Here is a 24,788-nt window from a genome sequence, read left to right as displayed (position 1 = left end):
TCTTTTAAGGCATACCCTCTTTACATTTTTTAAATTGTCTACTTCTTTCACAAAAATGGAACCTTAGCAGCATGGAAGGTGAACATTTTTGGCACTTCCACTGTCAATCATGAGAGATGAAACCTATTGGTATAGGAGGCTAACAGATACGAAAAGTGCTAGCATAGACTTGTGCTCCCTATACTGTCGCGTATATAGTGGGAGACCCCAATAGGCTTAAATCCTTTATCCATAGGAAACCAAGTCTACCGCCTTATCAACCGCAATGCATTGAACACAACATTCAGGAAGATTGACTGACGTACGTAAATTCCTTGGTAATTTCTCTTTAATTTATCACCAAGGTGTATATTGCAGTTTTTCAATTGGTCTGGTAAACCTTTTTGTCTAGATTCTCCGGAGTAGTCACTTTCATTCCTTTTCGACTCTTTAAAAGAAAAGGTCCATTTTAGAACTTTTCCTTTCAGGCTCATTAGAAATCGAAGGCGACTGGAGTCATCTTTAGCTTTTCTTGACTCTTAAAACTGAAAAAGCAAAGTTGTGTCCAAGTTCCGTTAAAATAAATTGACCACAAAATAACATCATTTTTCCTTAGTTGATTTTTAAGTTGATCAAGTAATCCGCAATTGTGGAAGAAAGTTAAGCAAAACCTCATCGCTCACGGAGATTAGTGAGTCAACCGTCTTTGCCTCTAGAAGCGAAACCAATTCGGACAAAGCGGTCTCGTTTAACTGAGTCTAGTTCATTTGGGTTATTTGGAACATTTGTTTCAATATCTTCAGAGACTCCAATTACTTCAATTATTTATGATGCACCCATATCTAAAGGGGAAGTTTTGTTGTTACCTCAGGAAATTAGAATTAATCCTAGTCTAATGGTAACCGAGGTTGTCCAACAATAAATTGGTCCTCAGTTTGAAATTGTTCAACCAAGAGATACTTCTGAACCTGAAACAACTCCATCTAGAGTTGGTTCAGAACCCATTCCAGTTCAAACCGAGGTTACATATGAACTAGGAGTTGTTCAAGAACCTCCCTTTGAGACTGTTGTTCAATTACCTAAACATCTGGACTTTGAATTTCAGTATCCAGAAGTTGTTACTCATCCAACATCTGTAGTTGTAGAAACTACACCTTCTTCCACAACAGAAATCTTTTACGGACCTGACGGTCAACCTCTTCCACTTAGTTTGATTGCCATAGAGGAGATAGTAGAGGATCCCCCATCTGACATCCCATTTCATTTTGGAACTGGGATAACTTTATATCCTGCTACTCTTGATTACTTTCCTTCATTTAATCCTGCTTCATTGCGAGTTCCCGTCGAATCGTTAGGACAACTTTTTGACAAGTTAAACATGGCTGAACAACCATCAACATCTAGGATTGTATCATTTGATGCAGTTGCAGCAGAATCTTCTGTTGCCACACCTTCGTTGCTTTCTGCTACACCTAAGTCACACTTATATGGTGCATCATTAGTTCTGGTTGGTTAAAAATCAATAGCTGGAACCCGCTCAGGGGTTGCTTTTGCACCATGGTCAACTCCCATTTACTCATCCAGAATCCCATCTAGTTTTCCTCACATGGAAACTCAGAAATTTGATCGTGCATAATAGTATCAATTTGGGAACACCAGTTATCAAAGACTGATGTATCCATTAAACACTAGACTGCCACCATATGGAGAGTAGTATGTTTACTCATTGTTTCCTCCTTTTTCTGGGAGACAACCATATGAGATTTTCCCATAGTATTCAGGTCAAACTAGAGTTAGAGCTAGTGGTTGACAACTAGTACTGCAAGATCAACCAAGGGTTGTATATTCAACACAACCAATTCAACCTGTGTCCAATATTCCCACTACACCTACCGTTACGACTGTGTTGTAGTCACAGGCACAATCTTTTGTATCTCAACTTGTGAAAACTGTTCCTTCTTCCTCACAACCTCAGGTTTCAAGGCAAAGGGTCAAGTTTCTCAGGTTGTTATACAACAGCCTCTTATTTCTGGGGCTCAATAGTAACCTCAGATTAGTGTTCCTTTATTCGAAACGACTCAAGCACACACAGATATAGTTAATCTGCAGCTTGGTCAGTCTTTCAGTAGTGGGCAACAACAGTCGGTCCAACAACTGTGGTTGTCGCAATATCAACAACCTCAATTCCAGTAATCCCAACTGCAGTTTGGACTTGGTTCACAAGCTCAACTAATCTAGGACAATATCAAGCTTACCAAGGATCTGGGCAACAAGGCTTTGCGTGTTATGGACAACCACGTTTCCAAACTGGTTATCAACAACCACCCTATACTGGTTATGTCCGACAACCTTACCAAGGTTACCAGATGCAAATGCCCTACACTGGTATGCAAAGACCTATGGCACAAGCAACTCCATCCTATCCTGGGTATGCTCAACCTAATCTAAATCGACACTTGCCATTTGTAGCAACTCTTGAACTACCAGATTTGAACCGGTTCACAAATGATCCAATTTCATATGCCCCTTGGTGGCTGACGATTCCCATAAATTTCCATTTGAAATTCCAAAGTTCAATGGAAATCTAGGAGAAGACCTATTGAATCATGTAATGACTTTTCATTTATGTTGTTCTTCCAACACCTTGAAATATGATTTGATTAGACTTTGTCTTTTCCATAGAATGCATACTAGTCTAGCTGCAAAATGGTATATTGAATTACATAGAGCTTCTTTTAATAACTTCACCATTCTAGCCACTACCTTTATAACCCACTTTCAGTTACCTATCAGGTATGAAATTGGAACATAACTTCTTACCAACTTTAAACAGACTACCTCCACTCACATATCAGATCATATTCATGAGTGGCGGCATCGTCATCGAATGGTTAAGACATATGTTCCTGATCAGCTTTTAGCTGAGTGGTTTATAAAGTCCTTATTGCCATCTATCACTAAGGATGTGGTGAAAGGAGGAGTTGTCACAGAAGAGAAATTCATTGCTCGTGCCCAATATTTGGATCTGATTTATACACAATCAGGCACGCTCTATGACAAAATTCCTAATGTGCCTATACTAGCTTTCACTGTTCCACCACCTCCAAAATCGAGTAGGGACTCTCATGCCTGCGACGGCGTGATTGGTTCCTCGAGCACACAATCTGTGAGAGGACCATCTGGTCAAGCTCTTGCTATTTCCAGTCAAAATGTAAATTCATCTGAAAACACTCTTGCCTCTGAGATTAATGCCGTGTCATCTGACAAAGGCAAAAATCCAAAGCAACCAGGAGGCAAGAAAAAGGGGAAGAATAATAAGAAGAAATAGGAGAATTCCACTCCTGAAAAATCATTTGAAACCCCCACTGTGGCTAGGAAACCTCGTTATCCATGTTTGATATGAAATGATGAGCATTTTACAAGAGATTGTCCACATCGATCTGAGGTCTCTAAACTTTTAAAGGCTTCAAATACCTCAGTGGTGCTGACAGATCCGTTTCCAAACCCAGAAACACATTTGGTTGCCACTGATAATGCTTCCACATCCCAAGTGCTTATGTTATCCATCACAAATAAACAAAATGATGTTTTGGTATCAACAAGGAATAAAGATTACGGGAATCCATCATCATTGAATAACTAGGCTATTGATCAACCTAATACTTTGACCACGACTTCACTAGAAGTTGTTTCGCCGATTATTCCGAAATTAACAATTAAGACACCAAAGGGAGTTGTAAACAAATTGACATTTAATCCTCGTGCTCGAGCAGCCCAAAATTATAATATAGTGGAGGATCTCGCTCAATCACCTTCCGTTATGTCAACCCTTGAGGTATTGCTAAATTGTCCCTCCCAAAAGCAGGCTTTGTTATCAGCGATAGGTGGGATCGATCCTATGGATTCCAATCTTGTGGTATTTAATCATATAGGATATACACCACAGTTACCAGCACAACTAGCTTTCCTTATACTGTAGAAATTTTGAATAATTAAACACTTATTCATAGAGATTATCTCGATTATACACTATTGCGGAATACATGCACAATACATAACCTCGTCTACGTTGATCGTCAATTTAGCAGCATTAAAAACAATGAAACATCAATTGCATGCACACATTAACACAGTATGTAACTCGGGGAAATCATACAGCTGAAAACCCCACACTATATGTATATTATAATGATTGAGAACATGTAACAATACCCAGTACAATACTCCTCGCAAGTACTCAGTACTATCTCCACCTATTACACACAAACTAGCTCAGATCTGAATCAATCATAGGTTCAAATCTCCTCCGCTGCTTGCCTGCCTCCACTACGCAATCCTGCGTGAGAATGAATGAGAATGGCTAAACCAAACTCATATTTCCTTGGCTGAACCATGCAATCCTCATTAGCATTACTCAATCCCATTGATTGTGCAAGATCTCATGCACAACTATAGTGACAACTGATAGCAATCTCAACCTTTAACACCTATCTCCACTAAACTGTCCATGCACTGAGTTAACTGATGTATTCTTTAGTTTCTTTACGAGTTAATAATTAGTGAATTAATTAATAATTAATTCACACAACTCATCACTAGTGTATTCTTTAGTTAGACTAAAATAAAACTAGTTCAACCAAGTCAAATTGAACACAACTCCATCAACTCCACAATCAACTCCACCAAAACTCAACCACATGAGTTCTAACTGAAGTCCTCCATGCAATAGCTTAACTGACTCATAAGAAAAGCATATTTCCTTCTGACAGCTACATGTGCCACATCTGTATCTCAAAATAAAGTGCTCCAAGAGGATAAGATAATGTTTATAGTCCAAATATTATTATGAACTAATAATATTCGACTGTTCTATTTTTAGCCTGGCAGTCTAAAAATAGAATCCGCCCATATGTCTAAAAATAGAAGTCCATCTATTTTTACAAACATGACCAATCATCCACAAATAGCATCCTACAACTCATAGACCATGATCCATATGTCTAAAAATAGACTTTGAGCCAAAAATAGCCCGCGGGCACACTTAGTGAAGGCGACTCCTTTCCACTAAGCTCCATCATCTTGTTGCATTTTCAACACTCCCTCTGAACAAGATATGGATTATCTACAACCCCTATCCTGCAACTCTGGAATGTTCTGCATGCAACACATTTTCCCGGTCCACTTGCTCCAACAACACTTGGAACAAAAACACTCCCAACTGACCACTCTTTTGGCCTAGGAACATACTCTAATGCTGAAGCTCTACCTGCTGCTGACAAGTGCTCCCTCTCTAACATCTACGCTACTGAAACATCTCCATGCATCTTGCACCATTGCACACTTCTCTGTGCCACCTAGCACTGTGCAAAAAACTTGTGCCTCTCGCATTGTTGCAGCCTGCTAGCTATGCGCTGTCTTGGGATTCCCTACATTGTCGCTCTCTCTGCTGCTCCATCTGCATCTGTCTCTACCCAATCAATCATTTCTTTCTACTCCACATTGGGGCTCCCGTAGCAAGGTGTCATCCAAGAGGTTGGGTACCTCAAGGATCCTGCCCCTCCTCCTTAGGACGATCAATCCACATCACCCCACCTCATACCTGGAGGTATGGCTGCATGCGATCCCTCAGCCCACCTGGCTCGAAGTTTCCCCCTACTGGAGGTCTCTGCATGAGTAGATGTCTCTACTCGATCTCCTCTTAGCTTCCCTTGTTGTAGCTGCTCCACAACCTCCTAAAGCTGCTGCACCAATCGTGGCTCCTCCACAATCGTCTGAGACTTCTTCTGGCTCTGCATGTTGAGAGGTAATATACACTCCCTCTCAACCACCAAGTCTCCATCAGTTGCCTCGCTACTCAAGGCTTTTGCATGCATCTTGAACCTTAAGAGCATACAGGTTCTTGACCTGTGAACCAATCTGCTTCACCTGTCTAGTGATGATGTGTCCAAGGAAAACCTCTCCCTTACTGAAGACAACATCATAGCCTCTATCTTCCAACATCACGATCGACACCAAGTTTCTCTTTAGTCCTGGTACATACTTGACATCGGTCAAGGTAAGGTGAGCTCCATGCTCCCTCTGAAAAATAACCGTGCCTACACCTGAGACACTATACTTCTCAACATTACCCATCGCTATGAGTATCTGGAGATCTTTCTCCTCCAAAGTACTGAACAAACTCTTGTCACCGGTCATGTGAAAAGAAGCTCCACTGTCAAGAAACCAACTACTTCCCACCATGGATGAAACCATGCATGCGAAGAGTGTGAAATCCAACTCAAACTGTGAAGCAAGTGCCTCACCTTCAGATCCTTCCCCGGAACCCTTCTTGGATTTCTTCTTTGGGCAATTAGTAGCATAATGGCCCAACTCATGACAACGAAAGCATCTCACCTTTGACTTGTCAACCTTCTTCCCATCATTGGAAGAACTGGATTTGGAAAGAGAACCCTTCTCCTTCCCCTTCTTTTCTTTGGCATCCAGAGCACAATTTTCTTCATCAGATGCCTTTGATGAATATCCGTCCCTGGTATTCTGCCCGATCTCCTCTTGCACAAGATCCGACCAAAGTCTCTTCCATCCTGGAAATTTCTCTTGACCATTGACAGAGTCCTGATAGGAATGCCAACTCTTCGGAAGACTAAGGAGAGCCAAGCTCACCAAGTCCTCATCATCGACAATCACCCCCACACTTCCCAGCTCATCCCGGCATTGAGTGAACTTCGTGAGATACTCGAGCATACTATCTCCATTCTCACACTTAATGTTTCTGAGTTTATCCTTGAGCGCCAACTTCCTCTGGTCACTCTTCCTTTGGAATAGATCTGTCAACACTTTCCACATCAAGTATGGAGAAGCCTTTCCATGCAGGCTAGACACAATGTGATCCTTCACGCCCTCCAACAGAATCCTTCGACACTTTGCTGTCTTCTTTTGCCAAGCCACAGCTTCAGCAGCATCAGTAGGTTTTGGGACTTCAGCATCTATGAAATCCTTCAACCCATTGTCATCTAACACCACCTCCATCCTGTCTTTCCATGCAATATAATTTGAGCTGCCCTTAAGAGCATATTCCAATCACAATCCGTTGAAAGACATTTCAACTTTGACACCAAGAAAACATTGCTACAAATTCGAATTCCACCAGCTCAAAACTCAACCACTTCTGATCTAAAATTCGTGAGAACAAAGTATTTCTCGTACAGAGATTGACTGTATGGGCTTTTACTGGATATCTCACCTTCCAAAAGAATGATGAATCTAGAGGCTACCTGGCCCGATTACAGACTCTTCCTGAAGAAATAAAATGTAAACACTTTTTGAATAATAGATCTGATGATCAACTCTGCTCCGATACCATGTAGAAATTTTGAATAATTAAACACTTATTCACAGAGATTATCCCAATTATACACTATTGCAGAATACATGCACAATACATAAACTCCTCTACGTTGATCATCAATTTAGCAGCATTAAAAATAATGAAACATCAATCGCATGCACTCTTTAACACAGTATGTAACCCAAGGAAAGCATACAGCTGAAGACCCCACACTATCTGTATATTATAATGATTGAGAACATGTAACAATACATAGTACAATACTCCTCGCAAGTACTCAGTACTATCTCCACCCGTTACACACAAACTAGCTCAGATCTGAATCAATCACAGGTTCTGTTATCACCAAAATAGGACCCTGATAGGCTGCTGATCAGACTATCTTAGTGTAACTATTTCAAACCAATCTTTTAGCTAAGGCTTAGCCTCCTTAGCCTGAGAGGGCTCTCTCAAAGGGTTAATGATATTGATTAAAGATATGGATAGATGGCTAACTCTATGGTTGGTGATTTTATATGTTTGTAGATTGGAAGATGGAGACTTGCTACCATTGGGCTATGGAGTCAATGACAGAGATAAGGATAACAAATAGCTCTTCTTATAAAACTGAGGCTTGAATATACTTCAATGAAAGAGTGACACATTCAAGAAAGTCTCAATAACTTGAAGTTCATAGGATTCAGAGCATGTGGGCATGAATTCTGAGTAATGATACATCAAGGTATTTAAAAGGAAAGAATTTAAAGTGACATATCAGAGTTTAATACCTAAAGGAAGTCAGAGAATGAGTAACCATGAATCTTGAGTAATAAGTATTAAAACATTGAAGAAAAAACATCCAAAGATAGGACTCAAAAACTCAATTCACCATAGTTTAACACTTAAAGGAAGTCAGAGCATGTTCCTCCATGAATTCTGAGTAATAAGCATTAAGACTATGGAAGTAAATCATATCAAAGATAAAAGATGAAGCTCACTGAAGTACACTAAGAATCTCAGCTTCAGAAAAGTCCAATTGCTTCTGTATATATCAATCCCTGCATAGCATTTACAAAAGTAGTCTTTTTCTCTAACAATTTCCAACAACCAAATACATTAGTTCTTCTCCCATATATAGAGTTCATGTATATTTCTTCCTCCAGCATGAGGGGAATTCGAATTCCTCCTAATTTGACACCTATTGACACTTAAAACTAACTATTTAATACAAAGGACAACTAACTAGGTGTCCTAGAGACCTAATACAACTAGGAGTGTAACTCCTTATTATGATTACAACAACTTTATCTAAACATTTAAAACATTATTTGACACCTAAAACTCCATGAAGTCGAATTTGATGGTGCTCATAACCTTCCAGCTGGCCCTTGATGACTCATCCTTTTGATGTTCCTAGAAACTAGGAGACTGTCACTTGCTCTGTTCTGGCTGAAAAATGGGTCTTGGGACAGAGCTCATAACTTATCACAAAAAACGTATTTGGAAAAACTGAAGGAGGCTGTTGTAAACCAATCCATGCTGAACAAAAACCTCTCTTGGTTTTTTGAAAAACCATTCCTACCGTCCAGAATATGTCTTTGAAAAACCTGTGTCAAATAGAGAAATATGCCTGTGAAAAACTTGCACCTACAGCAGTTTCGTAGCGCAAGTTTTAGTCACCTGTTTCTCCCCGCTCATAATCAATTTGAAGAAAATGAAAGAGGTTTTTCTAGTTCAATTTGTTAGGAATAAAAACCTCTTTTTTTGTTTTGAAATATATTTCCTACTGCCCAGAATGTGTCTTTGAAAAATAGGTGTAAAACAGGAGATGAAAAACTACACCTACAGCAGTTTCGTAGCGCAACTTTGATCATTCATTTCTCTCAAATCATAATGGATTTGAAGAAAGTGAAAGAGGTTTTTGTACTTCAGTATCTTAAGAATGAAAACCTCTTTCACTTTTCAGATATGAGTTTTCCATTGCTTGGTAATCCCCTTGGAAGTTGGCTTCTGCTTTCATAACATGAACTTTGGTAATCCCCTTGAAACTTGTTTGCTATGTGATTTTCCTTAGCTAAGGAAATCCTTTCTGCTGGCTTAGTTGTATCTTAAAATCATAATTCTGATGTTGGGTCTGAGCCTATTATCAATCCATCTGATGTATCTTGCCTTGCTTGAATTTGATGAAGATTTCTGATCTCTGTTCACCATGGGCTTGTTTTCTCAAACTAAGAATTGGATCAAATGTCTATTGCATGAACACGACCAAGATCAGCATGAATATGTCCAGGATAAATTAACTCTTCCCTTACCTTTTTTCTTTGAAATTTTGTCAGTGATAACAGTGGCTCCACTTGGGATAGTGTGCCCTTGTGGTACACTAAGAACCTGCAGTTCCAGTGCCTTATCCTCTTATGATGAACAAAATTTTATTTGCCAAACATCTCCTTTAAGTTCCTATGGCCTCCACCTCAGGCTTAAGCTTGATGATCATTGTGAGAGAAATAAATCTACCACTACTAAAAAAAAAATGCTCAGTAAACATTGAGCTTATTTGCATTTTCCTACCTACCTACCCTATCAGCTGCAAGCTCCACTTGTAGCTCAAGCAACATGATATTTCCAATAAAGCCAATCAATTGTCCTCTCTGATATTGGAGGCTCTTGACTGCATTCAACCTCAAAATAACCATGGTAGTGAGATGAACAAATCAACCTATAATGTATATGATCTTCAAAATGCAAATGAAATTGAAATGCTGATGTGCAAAACTCTGCCATGTATTCATTTATAGGGTCAAAGAAAACATGGTTATTTTGATAATCATCATAACATTCTATCTCTTTAGACAACTGATCCTTAGCCACAAAAAATTCCTTTGATGTGCTATCCAACTGCCTTTCTGCATGATTCCCATAGACAATGTAATTTTCCTCACTATTGTGGTCATTCTTTGATGTAAGCTGTTGCAAGGAATCACAAAAATGAACAACCTTTTCTTCTGCCTGAGGATTATAAAAAAATTCTTCCACTACTTCTTCTTGGTGTTTGCAATCAATTTCGTACTCTTTATGATCAAAGGATTGGCAAGTTTGCTGCATCTTTTCATTCATATCAAAGGATGAAACATGGTTTTCACAAATAAACCCCTGTTGATCTTCATGGTGCGTTTCATGAGATGTTATGCTTTCTTCTTGGTGTTGAAATGCATTGTTATGAAGAGCCTCTAAAATTTTTTCATCCGTAAATTCATCATCATCATAACAATCCTCCAAGTATTGAATAAGACTTAAAAAATGTCTACAGCAATCTTTGAGCAGCAATAAGGAAGGATAACATTCTTTATACATCCCATAGAATTCATCATGAAAACTAGCAAGCGAATATATTGAACCATTTTCCAAATTTTTATACCAAGACCATGCTTTTCCTTCTAAAGTGGTCATAAACATCTTCATGAGACAATCTTCAGGGAAATGAACCTTAAGACTGCGTACATGCATATGAAACCTAACCAAATGAAGAGCAGCATCATCTTTCTTTTCATCTTTGAATATTGGAAGATCCTCTAAACAATCAACCTTTGGCATAGGATTTGGAAAACCAGGGATATGAGACCGATTCATAGGAGCATACCTGACATTCATTCTTGTAGTGGAACTCATCTTGAAACTTCATCAAGCTACTGATCTTCTAGCAGTGGAGTCACCTTCCAATTTCTTATTCGACGTGTGGAGTCGCCAAGGTAGTTTTGCAGCCTCAAAATGATGTCTGAGCTCCTGCTACCTTCAGAAGTTCAGTCTCTTGATTTCAGGAATGAATAATCTTCAGACTCCCGGCAGACGCACCAAAATGTTATCACCAAAATAGGACCCTGATAGGCTGCTGATCAGACTATCTTAGTGTAACTATTTCAAACCAATCTTTTAGCTAAGGCTTAGCCTCCTTAGCCTGAGAGGGCTCTCTCAAAGGGTTAATGATATTGATTAAAGATATGGATAGATGGCTAACTCTATGGTTTGTGATTTTATATGTTTGTAGATTGGAAGATGGAGAGTTGCTACCATTGGGCTATGGAGTCAGTGACAGAGATAAGGATAACAAATATCTCTTCTTATAAAACTGAGGCTTGTATATACTTCAATGAAAGAGTGACACATTCAAGAAAGTCTCAATAACTTGAAGTTCATAGGATTCAAAGCATGTGGGCATGAATTCTGAGTAATGATACATCAAGGTATTTAAAAGGAAAGAATTTAAAGTGACATATCAGAGTTTAATACCTAAAGGAAGTCAGAGCATGAGTAACCATGAATTCTACGTAATAAGTATTAAAACATTGAAGAAAAAACATCCAAAGATAGGACTCAAAATCTCAATTCACCATAGTTTAACACTTAAAGGAAGTCAGAGCATGTTCCTCCATGAATTCTGAGTAATAAGCATTAAGACTATGGAAGTAAATCATATCAAAGATAAAAGATGAAGCTCACTGAAGTACACTAAGAATCTCAGCTTCAGAAAAGTCCAATTGCTTCTGTATATATCAATCCCTGCATAGCATTTACAAAAGTAGTCTTTTTCTCTAACAATTTCCAACAACCAAATACATTAGTTCTTCTCCCATATATAGAGTTCATGTAGATTTCTTCCTCCAGCATGAGGGGAATTCGAATTCCTCCTAATTTGACACCTATTGACACTTAAAACTAACTATTTAATACAAAGGACAACTAACTAGGTGTCCTAGAGACCTAATACAACTAGGAGTGTAACTCCTTATTATGATTACAACAACTTTATCTAAACATTTAAAACATTATTTGACACCTAAAACTCCATGTAGCCTAATTTGATGGTGCTCATAACCTTCCAGCTAGCCCTTGATGACTCATCCTTTTGATGTTCCTAGAAACTAGGAGACTGTCCCTTGCTCTGTTCTGGCTGAAAAATGGGTCTTGGGACAAAGCTCATAACTTCTGACAAAAAACGTATTTGGAAAAACTGAAGGAGGCTTTTGTGAACCAATCCATGCTGAACAAAAAACTCTCTTGGTTTTTTGAAAAACCTTTCCTACCGTCCAGAATATGTCTTTGAAAAACTTGTGTCAAACAGAGAAATATGCATGTGAAAAACTTGCACCTACAGCAGTTTCGTAGCGCAAGTTTTAGTCACCTGTTTCTCCCAGCTCATAATCAATTTGAAGAAAATGAAAGAGGTTTTCCTAGTTCAATGCGTTAGGAATAAAAACCTCTTTTTGTTTTTTGAAACATATTTCCTACTACCCAGAATGTGTCTTTGAAAAAAAGGTGTAAAATAGGAGATGAAAAACTGCACCTACAGCAGTTTCGTAGCGCAACTGTGATCATTTATTTCTCTCAAATCATAATGGATTTGAAGAAAGTGAAAGAGGTTTTTGTACTTCAGTATCTTAAGAATGAAAACCTCTTTCAATTTTCAGATATGAGTTTTCCATTTCTTGGTAATCCCCTTGGAATTTGGCTTCTGTTTTCATAACATGAACTTTGGTAATCCCCTTGAAACTTGTTTGCTATGTGATTTTCCTTAGCTAAGGAAATCCTTTCTGCTGGCTTAGTTGTATCTTAAAATCATAATTCTGATGTTGGGTCTGAGCCTATTATCAATCCATCTGATGTATCTTGCCTTGCTTGAATTTGATGAAGATTTCTGATCTCTGTTCACCATGGGCTTGTTTGCTCAAACTAAGAATTGGATCAAATGTCTATTGTATGAACACGACCAAGATCAGCATGAATATGTCCAAGATAAATTAACTCTTCCCTTACCTTTTTTCTTTGAAATTTTGTCAGTGATAACAGGTTCAAATCTCCTCCGCTACTTGCCTTCCTCCACTGTGCAATCCTACATGAGAATGAATTAGAATGGCTAAAACAAACTCGTATTTCCTTGGCTGAACCACACAATCCTCATTGGCATTACTCAATCCCAGAGAATTTTTAGGTCCAGCGAATTTGCGGCGCAGATCTGGACTTCCTTTTTCCAGATCTGTAAGATCTAATTGTATATCTGGAATCCTTGTGAGCAAACACCTAATTTCAAAAAAAAAATCAGGCGAATCGAAGTCCGGATGAGGAAGAAATCGTTGATTTAAAATCAGCTGTTTTTTTCAGAAATTTTGGGTGACGGCGGGAAAGTTGCAGCGTAGATCTGGAATTCTAGTGCCTGGATCAAAATTTCTATCACATGGGCAGATGCAGAATGATGGTTCCATTTCTAAAAACAGGTCATAATAAGGATTCTGAGCAATATTGACAGATTTGTGGCCATTTCAAATTTTCGCCAAGTTTTTTCAAAACCCTCTTCATGGCTTCTAGCAAGATTCTATATTTTACAGGAACAGATGATGGTTCTACTATTGAAGAATTTATACAAAGATACAAGTCCTCACATGGGAAATATTGGAGGCTTCCAATAACATGTAGTATGAGAGATGAGGCTAAAAATTGGTGGTTATCACTTGACCACCAGTAGTTGACCAACATTTCAGATGCAGAATTTGAAAAAGTCTTTTTGGACAAATGGTCTCGGGCTAGAAAAAAGGAGAATGAGACACATAAGGGTTTAATTGCTACGAGTGTCTCCTTATTGCAGGTTCATGGATTGATTTAGAAGGATAAAATCATTGTGTATATAAATCCGAGTTGCAAGCAAAATCTCATAAATATCAACTTGACAAAGAAATTGCAAGTCCCAGCAAAACAAATTGAAAATACACAGGTTGATGATAAGGATGTTCAAATCTATAAGGATTTGAAGCTTTCTATGGATAAGTATGTGTTTCATGGTGATTTTCATGCTTCAGAGATAGATAATATCGATGTTGTTTTGGGATATCCTTGGATGGAATCTGTGGGTACTATCAATATTAATGTGCAGAAAAAATTCCTGAAGCTATGGTATAAAAAGAAAAAATTACATTACAGGATATTTCCATCCATAAACAGGTAGAGCACATGGAGGCTGAAGATGTTCAAGGGACTGACATATCAGATGATGAGCCTTTGATGATCGACAATCAAACACAAACAGAGGCAGCAGAAGAAAAGGTTATAGGTGATGATACATCAGAGGAGGGCTCAGTGGTTGAAGTCATATTGACAAAGAAGACACCACAACAGGCACCACAGCAGGGTGAAGTCAAGCGAAAACCATCGTGGGTTAAAACTTCAACATATCATCACCCAGATCACCCAGCGAGATAACCATCAAGATGGAAACCAAGTCGTCACATGACGGATCGCGAGGAGAGAAGATCCACCCACTACACATCAACACAGAAGAGCGGCCACAGTCAACTTCCATCTCAAGCGAGCGAGGCACCAGCGAGATCGAGGGTTCACCTTTCTCTTGGATGGTTAGATGCACGTGCATGGTATCAGTGGACTACTCTCTTGAGTAGATCTTATTATTTATGTTCTTCCCATGTTTTGGGGACGAAACATGTTTAGGGGGGTGGAATGTTATGTACCTAGGGGGGATAATATGGGGTACCAAGGGAGGTACCCAAGGTAATAATGTAATAATGGGAGGGGCCATAGTAATAAATAAGGTGGTTAACCCATGTCATGTAAGGGACCACAAATAGTTAATAATAATGTAAGGGGCCCATGGTATTAGTTGATGGTATGAGGAAACCATGGTAATGATACATGGTATTGTATGTATGAGGCCTATATAAAGGCTAGAGACTCCATATGAAGATGAAGAGAAGTATTATTGTATGGACAGGCATATGGCTTGTGGAGTGTTCTCCTTCCTTAAGGAGTGAATGTATGGTGTTGCCCTACCTTAACGGTCTTGATATTAATAAAGTGAATCATTTCTATCTTATTTCAGGGTTTATTCGTATTCTCTTATATTATCATATCAGAACTATAATATTTTTGGGCCAGAGCTACAACAATTGGTATCAGAGCTACAACAAGTGGTATCAGAGCTACAACAATTGGTATCAGATACCAATTGTTGTAGATCTAACCCAGAAATACTATAGATATGATATGAAAATCAAAGATAATGCAAATAAACCTGGAAATAATATGAAATGATACTTTATTGATCAAACCCTTAAGGTAGGGCAACACCATACATTCACTCCTTAAGGAAGGAGAACACTCCACAAGCCATATGCCTATTCATACAAGAATACTTCTCTTCATCTTCATATCTCTCCATGTGGAGTCTTTAGCCTCTATATAGGCCTCATACATACAATACCATGCATCATTACCATGGTTTCCTCATACCATTAACTAATACCATGGACCCATTACATTATTATTAATTACTTGTGGTCCCTTACATGACATGGGTTAACCACCTTATTTATTACTATGGCTTGTTATAGATCTGATCCAAAGATATTATGATACCAATTGTTGTAGCTCTGATACCAATTGTTGTAGATCTAACCCAGAAATATATGAGAATAGAGAATAACCCAAGAATAATAAGATTGAAATAGAAATGCTTCTCTTTATTGATCAAACCCTTAAGGTAGGGCAACACCATACATTCACTCCTTAAGGAAGGAGAACACTCCACAAGCCATATGCCTGTTCATACAATAATACTTCTCTTCATATCCTCCATGTGGAGTCTCTAGCCTTTATATAGGCCTCATACATACAATACCATGTATCATTACCATGGTTTCCTCATACCATCAACTAATACCATGGGCCCCTTACATTATTATTAACTACTTGTGGTCCCTTACATGACATGGGTTAACCACCTTATTTATTACTATGGCCCATCCCATTATTACATTATTACCTTGGGTACCTCCCTTGGTACCCCATATTATCCCCCCTAGGTACATAACATTCCACCCCCCTAAACATGTTTCATCCCCGAAACACGGGAAGAACATAAATAATAAGATCTACTCAAGAGAGTAGTCCATTGATACCATGCACGTGCATCTAGCCATCCAAGAGAAAGGTGAACCCTCGATCTCGCTGGTGCCTCACTCGCTTGAGATGGAAGTTGACTGCGGTAGCTCTTCTGTGTGGAAGTGTAGTAGGTGGATCTTTGTTCCTCTCGATCTGTCCTGCGGGGTTTGTTGTCCATGTGGCTAATTGGTTGCCATCTGGATTGTTGTCTTGCTGGGTGATGTGGGTGATGATATGTTGAAGTTTTAACCCACGATGGCTTTTTCTTTACTTCACCTTGCTGTGGTGCCTCTTGTGGTGTCTTCTTTTTCAATATGACTTCAACCACTGAATCGTCCTCAGATGTATCAGCACCTGTAACATTTTCTGCTTCAGCCTCTGTTTGTGTTTGATTGTCGACCATCAACTGCTCATCATCTGATATGTCAGTCCCTGTAACATCTTGTGCGTCAACCTCCGTGGACTCTACCTGTTTATGGATGGAAATATCCTGTAATGTAATTTTCTTCTTTTTATACCATAGCTTCAAGAATTTCTTCTGCACATTAATATTGATAGTACCCACAGATTCCATCCACGGATATCCCAAAACAACATCGATATTATCCATCTCTGAAGCATAAAAATCACCATGAAACACATACTTATCCATAGAAAGCTTCAAATCGTTATAGATTTGAACATCCTTATCATCATCCTGTGTATGTGCAATTTGTTTTGCTGGGACTTGCAATTTTCTTGCCAAATTGACATTTATGAGATTTTGCTTGCAACTCGGATTTATAGACACAATGATTTTCTCCTTCTGAATCAATCCATGAACCTGCAATAAGGAGATACCAGCAGAAAATAACCCTTTAGGTTCCTTGGTTTCCTTCTTTCCTGTAAAAATAAAATCTTTGCTAGGCTGTGTGTCTGTCTGTGTGAGCTTATCCACAAGATTAGATTTTCGATCAAAGCAGTCCATAAGAGCTTTAGTGAATTTTTCCCAAGTCAAGGGCCAACGATAGCGACGTTGATGCCCTTGCCACCATTGCAATCTTTCATTGTCCAAGTACATTGTTCCCAAATTCAGCTGAGTCTCATCATTCATGATGTAATTCAATATAAAACATTTCTCCATTTGTGCTATCCATTTGGCTGGATGAGAGCCATCAAATGGATATAAGTCATTCAAATTCAGATCTCGGCCCACCATCACAAAAATTGGCAAAATTTTGAAATGGTCACAGTTTCGTCAATATTGCTCAGAATCCTTATTATGACCTGTTTTCAAAAATGGAACAATCATTCTGCATCTGCCCATGTGATAGAAATCCTGATCAAGGCACTAGAATTCCAGATCTGCGCTGCTACTCTCCCGCCGTCACCCAAAATTTCTGCAAAAAGAGCTGATTTAATTCAGCGATATCTCCCTCATCCGGACTCTGATTCGACTGATTGTTTTTTTGAAATCATGTGTTTTTTCACAAAGATGCTAGATCTACAATTAGATCTTGCAGATATGGCACCAATACTTCTAGATCTATGCCGCAAACTCGCTGTCCTGAAAATTGTTTGCAACCCCACTGATTTTTAAGTCAGTGATATCTCCTTCATCCGGACTCCGATTCAACTGATTTTTTTTTTTAAATTTGGGTATTTTTTCACAAGGAATACAGATATGTAATTAGATTCTGTAGATCTAGAACCAAAACGTACAGATCTGATCTGCAATTTCGCCACCCAAAAATCCCTACAAAAAAAAAAAAATATCTCCACGGTTTGCCCAAGAAAGTGCTCTGATACCACTTGTTGTAGCTCTGATACCAATTGTTGTAGATCTAACCTAGAAATATATGATAATGGAAATAAACCCAAGAATAATAAGATAGAAATAGATAGAAATGATTCACTTTATTGATATCAAACCCTTAAGGTAGGGCAACACCATACATTCACTCCTTAAGGAAGGAGAACACTCCACAAGCCATATGCCTGTTCATACAATAATACTTCTCTTCATATCCTCCATGTGGAGTCTCTAGACTTTATATAAGCCTCATACATACAATACCATGTATCATTACCATGGTTTCCTCATACCATCAACTAATACCATGGGCCCCTTACATTATTATTAACTACTTGTGGTCCCTTACATGACATGGGTTAACCACCTTATTTATTACTATGGCCCATCCCATTATTACATTATTACCTTGGGTACCTCCCTTGGTACCCCATATTATCCCCCCTAGGTACATAAATAAGGGGGTTAGGGTGGGGTTAGGGTGGGGAACGGGCAATGGTTGTAATGTGCCTGGTGTGTTGACGGTTTCCCCTTTGTGGCGTTGACAGACGTCACATTCTGCTACGAAAGTAAGGATGTCTTGTTTCATGCCGGCCCAAAAAAATGATCTTCTGGTGCGAGCATACGTCTTCTGAAAGCCCGAATGTCCTGCAATGGGAGATGAGTGCAATTCTGCCAAAATGCGACTTTTGAGGGTGGATGTTGGCAATATTACGACTCTGTCCTTGTAGCGAAGAATATCATTCTACCACGAGTAGCCCTTGCTGGAATTAGGATCTACCTGCAATTGAGAAATGAGTTGGGAGAACCCGAGATGTGAAAACCATTCCCTGCGAGCCTCTTCAATCCAGTCGGGAATGGGGAGGGAAATTGCGAGCAGAGTACTTTACTCCTCAAATTGGCGTGACAATGCATCTGCTACCCTGTTGTCTTTCCCTTTCTTGTAAATGATCCCATAATCATATCCCACCATTTTGGCTAACCATTTATTTTTTTGTGGGGAAGATAGGCGTTGCTCCAAAAAATATTTAAGACTGTGATGATTTGTGCGGATTTGGAAACGTCGCCCCAACAAGTAAGGTCGCCAGGTCTCGACTGCATGTAAGATGGCCATCATTTCCTTCTCGTAGGTAGATTGGCCCAGATTCTTCCCACTTAGTTGTTGGCTAGTGAAGGCCAATGGTCGCCCTTCCTGCATTAATACCGCTCCAATACCTGTTCCCGAAGCATCACATTCAATGACAAATGATTTGGTGAAGTCCGGTAGTGCTAAGACAGGAGTGGAACACATGGCGGTTTTGAGAGCGGTAAATGCCTGTTGTGCTTCCTCGTTCCAGAAGAAGGAATTTTTCTTTAGGAGTTGCGTTAGGGGCTTTGCTATGTGGCCATAGTTGCGGAAAAATTTACGATAATAGCCTGTGAGACCCAAAAATCCTCTCAAGCTTTTCAAGGTCTTAGGTTGAGGCCATTCTTGCATTGCCTGGATCTTTTTGGGGTCCACCTTGACACCTTCACGCCCCACAATGTGGCCCAAATACTCAACTTCTTCCATGCCAAACGAACACTTAGACATCTCGACAAATAATTTATGCGTTCGGAGCAGTTGCAAGAGTAGATCTACATGCTGAAGATGTGCCGCCCAAGTGCCACTATAGATGAGGATGTCATCGAAGAAGACAAGGACAAATTTTCTGAGATATGGTTTGAGGAGGTGATTCATAAGGCTCTGAAAAGTAGAGGGGGCATTACAGAGACCAAATGGCATGACGAGGAACTCATAATGGCCTTCATGAGTTCTGAAAGCTGTCTTGGGAATGTCGACTTCCTTCATGCGAATTTGGTGATAGCCTGAGCGAAGATCCAACTTAGTGAAGAATTGAGCCCCATTGAGTTCGTCCAGCAAATCGTTAACCACTAGGATGGGAAATTTATCTTTGACTGTTAACTTATTGAGGGCCCTGAAGTCAGGACACATCCGCCACTCCCCATCTTTCTTGAGGACCATGACCACTGGGGATGAATAAGGACTAATGCTGGGACGAATGACACCTGCTTCCAACAATTCCTTGATGATTTTTTCTATTTCATTCTTTTGGGTGAACGGATATCTGTATTGCCGCACATTTGGGGGTTGGGCCCCTGGAACCAATGTGATGCTATGATCATGTTCCCCTCGCGAGGGTGGAAGCTCATGAGGCTTGTCAAAGACCGTCCGATGTTTATTTAAAATCTATTGCATCTCATGATGAATTGGCGGAGACATGGTGTCTACTACCTGGATGGCATTAAATTGAGCTACCACTCCATGATGGCCCTTTTTTAACAATTTTTCCATCCTATGCGAGCTAATGATAGAGGGGGCTCCCGCCTGTAGTCCACGGAGGGTATGTGTGGAGTTGTTCTGCTTAAAACTCATATATAACTCCTAGAAATCCATTGTGATTTGCCCAAGAGTGTGGAGCCATTCCGCGCCTAGGACAATGTCGCAACCCCCCATGTGTATTGTAGACATGTGGGTTTTCAATTGATAATCCCCCATTTGAATTTTGACATTTTCACAGCGACCTTCACATTTCATTGTGCCCCCATTTGCAATCTGGACTTGGAAGTTAGAAACTGCCCGGACGAAACAATGTGCTGCTTCAGCGATCTTTTGATGCATGAAATTATGGGTACTTCCACTCTCAATCAAGACTACTACTGGGCTATGTTTAAGAAAACCCCTGATTTTGAGAGTTTGTGGGGAAGAAATTCCTCCCAATGCATTTAGTGAAATAATTGGTTCATCAGATAAAATTTCTTTTTGGTTATCTTCTTCGATCTCCTCCTGTTCCTCAAGTGGTGGATCTTCCTCGGTGGAGCTTGTTGTTGGGAAAAGTATCCAATACGAAATGACCCTATCCCACTCTAAGGGTGATAGTTCCTTAGCAACAATCAAAGCAAAGCTATCTGAGATTACTTCTTTATGAGATGTAAAAGAGGGGAGAAAGAGATCCACTAACCGATGTCTTTCGCTAATGATTGATCCAATCTTCTCTCCTTGCTCTTTCACTGGCCCAGCTACACCAAGATCCTGCAAAATGGCAAGAGAGGGAAACTACAAGAAGCATACATTCATAATTGATTCAAGGATTAGAATAAATCAAATACACAAGTATAACAACACACCATTGAGACACATGCATATAAAATAACCTCAAATGCTTTATTAATGGAAGAAGTAAGGTTCAGGAAGTGATACAACCATAAAAGGCCCAATCCAGCATCACCTTCCCAGCAGAAAGAAATCTCCTCTTCACCTCCTTCAAAGCAAATCACCCAATAGTTCTAAACTCAAACCAACATCAATTCTTTACTTTCACAAGATTCCAGCCCCCCTAGACCTCATGAGAGAGATCTATGTATAGGAGTTTTGGAGAAAGGATGAGTCAGCTTGAGGTGAACCTGACTAGTGTCCTCTCTCACTTCAGTTATTCTTCAGTTCTTGAATCCACTTGGAGGTTCTTGCTTCCACTTGGAGATCTAGAACCTCTTACTCATCACCAGTCGAATTCCCTGATCCAAGTGTCATTTTGGAAGCTTCCTGGGAATTGACACCTTGAGGAATGACTGTGCCACATGTCCAAACTCGCCTAGCGCAGGTAGACTTCTTTGCAGTTGACATTCAACGCAGGTAGACAGTGGAGCAGTTGACATTCAGCGGAGATGCTCAGTGGAGCAGTTGACATGATCCAAAATTGCCTTGTTTTTGAGTGTTTTCAGGTGGAGAACTTTTATTCAGTGTTGTGGTTTGCTGACTTTGTTCCTCTAGGGGTAGGAACAACATGTTTAGGGACTTTGGATCCCTTAGATTATGGACATTTCATGCTTCATGCTGTAAGGCACAAAAATGTCTATAACAGTTGCCCCCTAAAGTATGAGGTCGTTTATCGGGTGAAATGCTTATTCAGGAGGATCCGAAGTTCATTCAATCGCTGAGAGGTGACCTGTAATAAGATACAATACAATACATTATTTTTCATACTGCTTTCATGATCTGGTTGAGGCGGGCATTCCCATGCTCAGCTTTATAAATACATTTTTGTACATAGAACAGACGATCGTCTGATGGTAGACTGATAATTTTGGCGAAAATTATCATCCTTTGAGTAGGATGATCATCTGCTGCAATGATGTACATGTCAAATGTCTTTATATTTCCTGAATATATATCGCAGCCCGGATGGATGAAACTAGATCCGGGGTCTTCAAACTCGTTCTATCTTCACTCTAAGTACAAGTCGATCCATGTGAGAATTGCGCTGAAGTCGAACATGGAAAGACATCACTTGATTACCGGTCAATAATGTAAACCGTTAACAAGCGCGAGAGGAATCACCAATAATGATAATGACCCTCAAGGTACTGCAGTACAATTCACGTGGTCTGAATAAAGGACTTGGCGTCGAACACCACGCAAAATATTCTGGTCGAAGGTCATTGATGTATACCTGTCGCCGGAAGTGAGAAACTTGCCATTGAGGCATGCAAGCTTCAAAGTACTGAGGGGGTTGTTCCTAGATCAATTCCTTGGATAATGAGCTGATGTCGACAAGGAGCGATCCGTCAAAGGAGGGCCTTAATGAATCTCACATCAGTGACACGGAACGGAGCTAATGATTTTAATGGAGGTGAAAACGATCTATGAAATATGATTCAGGGTGGTGGTCATGAATGGATGAAGGATAATGTATGGCAGTGGATGGGACATGGTTGACTCTTTCTGAACAACATCTCTTGAACATATAACGACACTGATGCGATGGATCGGTAGCATTACCCCAAATGTGGATGGTTTGGCGAGACCATGGTGATGAGACCGGTGAATGAAACAACCCAACCCGATGTGGTACGGAGGAAAAGTGTCATGTTCAAGAGCGACTTGCTACCATTAAAGCTTTGAGGTTCTCCCAATTTTTCCCCAGTCATTTCTGACCAGTGCCTCTTTATTTTTGTCAAGCTTGAGGAGGATAACATATGCTTGTTCTATAAGCTGCCCTTCGGGCAAGCCCATCGCTATGTTTTAACGAGCCTAGCGATAGGGAAACTCGTTCTCGTCTAAAGACAAGTTTGTCACTATTTAATGCATTTTAACGAGTCTAGTGACAAAGACAACTCAGTCCTTTTCATTTTTAGAGAGTCTGAAAAGGTACGTAAAGTTAACTCCAAAGGTCCTTTTTCGTCATCTAATCCCTTAAGTCCGAAAAAGTATAAAACATTACAGAAGGGATGAATGTCCGATAGTTTTATCGAGCCGAACCAGACAAGCGCTCGATCTTTTTGTGCAATAATCCCTCAGGTCCAAAAAGATTAAAATCTAGAGGAGGGATAGCTCTTCCGGTCATTTTAACGAGCTGGAAGGCCAAAACTCGGCAAACTTTTCATATTTTACGAGTCAGGAGAAAAGAGCTCAAAGAAGACTCGTATTTTGAGGGGCGAGTGATAAACAGGGATAGCAGCAGATTCCAGGTACAGGTTGGAATTTTCCAATCACGGCAGTGTCACAAGGATGGCTAGGTGAAATCACTCTTCGCAGATGTTCCTCAAAATAGGTAAACAATCAAGTGGAGGTGAATGATCGGCCAAATGAAAAGTGGAGGTGACGGTGCAAACACGACCAAGGCTTTTATGGCTGATGAATTTACGGTCTCAAATGGTTATTTACAGGTTCATTTTTTCTGGATGAGCTTGAACTCTGGGGGGAAGCTTGCTCACAGGTGCATTTATTTTTTAACGAGCATGAACTCTTGCTAAAACTGCTCAATTGTGCGTTTTTTTTTTAACGAGCATGAACTTTGCTAAAACTGCTCGTTTAGCTTGCATGCCCCCAGCATAATAATGCAAATCGAGGTGCATGCCCCCCAAGCTTCATTGCATTCAACTCGGTGGTTGGAATGAAGGTTTACCTTTGATATTTGGAAAGGGGATTGTTTTCATTTTTTAATGAGGTTGACACAATAAAATAACTATCCTCATGACTCCTTGTTTCATTTTTTAACGAGGTTGACACGAGACAAGAACCGTCCTCGGAGCCCACTGTATTTACAGTATTTCCATTAGGGTGATGATCCATGCTGACAAAATGTTTAGGAATCTTCTGAATCCATTAGATATAGAAGATTTCATATTGTAGGTTTCCACTGTGATCACTTCCGCCAGATTACTCGCATGCGATAGGGCAAAAGTACCCATTAAGGCAGGGTCTTTTAGGAGACCTACTCCAATATTTTGAAGCGATTGAGTGCTTCCATGGATCATTGGAATGCTTCCCGTAACTTGTGAATTGTCGGGGAGGAAAGTTTGTTGGTCGATGACTGTAATTCCTCCTTGAAAGGGAAATGAAATATTCCTGAAGTAGGTCGACACAACTGCGGCCATGGCATATATCCAGGGCCTTCCCAGTAGGATGTTGTAATCGAGGTCTTCATGGATAACCTCAACATCAATTTCTACTGTTTTGCCCCCCAGTTCAACTTGCAAGTTACTTAAAATCCCATATGGAGTATATGATCGTCCATCAAATGCTTTTAACATCGTTGACGATTTTGACAAGGGTGGTGAGCCTAAATTTTTCCAGCAACTCATCGAAATAAGACATGTAGATGCCCCCTCATCAATAATTGTTCTATGAAAAGTTTTGTTGAGGGCTTTCACTTGAATAAGGAAAGCTAGTTGAGCTGGTAACTGAGGGTCATATCCTTTATGATCAAAGGC

At 39.8% G+C, this 24,788-nt stretch overlaps 1 protein-coding gene across 1 annotated transcript in view; it reads left to right on the top strand.

Annotated features, from left to right (window-relative positions):
• Window positions 1-1,357: 1,357 nt before the first annotated feature.
• Window positions 1,358-24,788, top strand: part of LOC149246126 (hypersensitive-induced reaction 1 protein-like) — a 65,130-nt gene continuing 41,699 nt past the window's right edge. Inside the window, exon 1 of the mRNA XM_089439998.1 lies at window positions 1,358-1,486. Coding sequence (XP_089296124.1) covers window positions 1,358-1,486 — 129 coding nt within the window. The remainder of the gene's footprint in view (window positions 1,487-24,788) is intronic.

This window comes from Pinus tabuliformis, chromosome 7 (assembly GCF_031772625.1).
Source record: "Pinus tabuliformis cultivar Carrire ecotype Pingquan chromosome 7, CPIR1, whole genome shotgun sequence".
In the NCBI taxonomy this organism is placed as follows: domain Eukaryota; kingdom Viridiplantae; phylum Streptophyta; class Pinopsida; order Pinales; family Pinaceae; genus Pinus; species Pinus tabuliformis.
The sequence above is the reverse complement of the archived record's forward strand: the minus strand, read 5'-3'. Positions and strand labels throughout refer to the sequence as shown.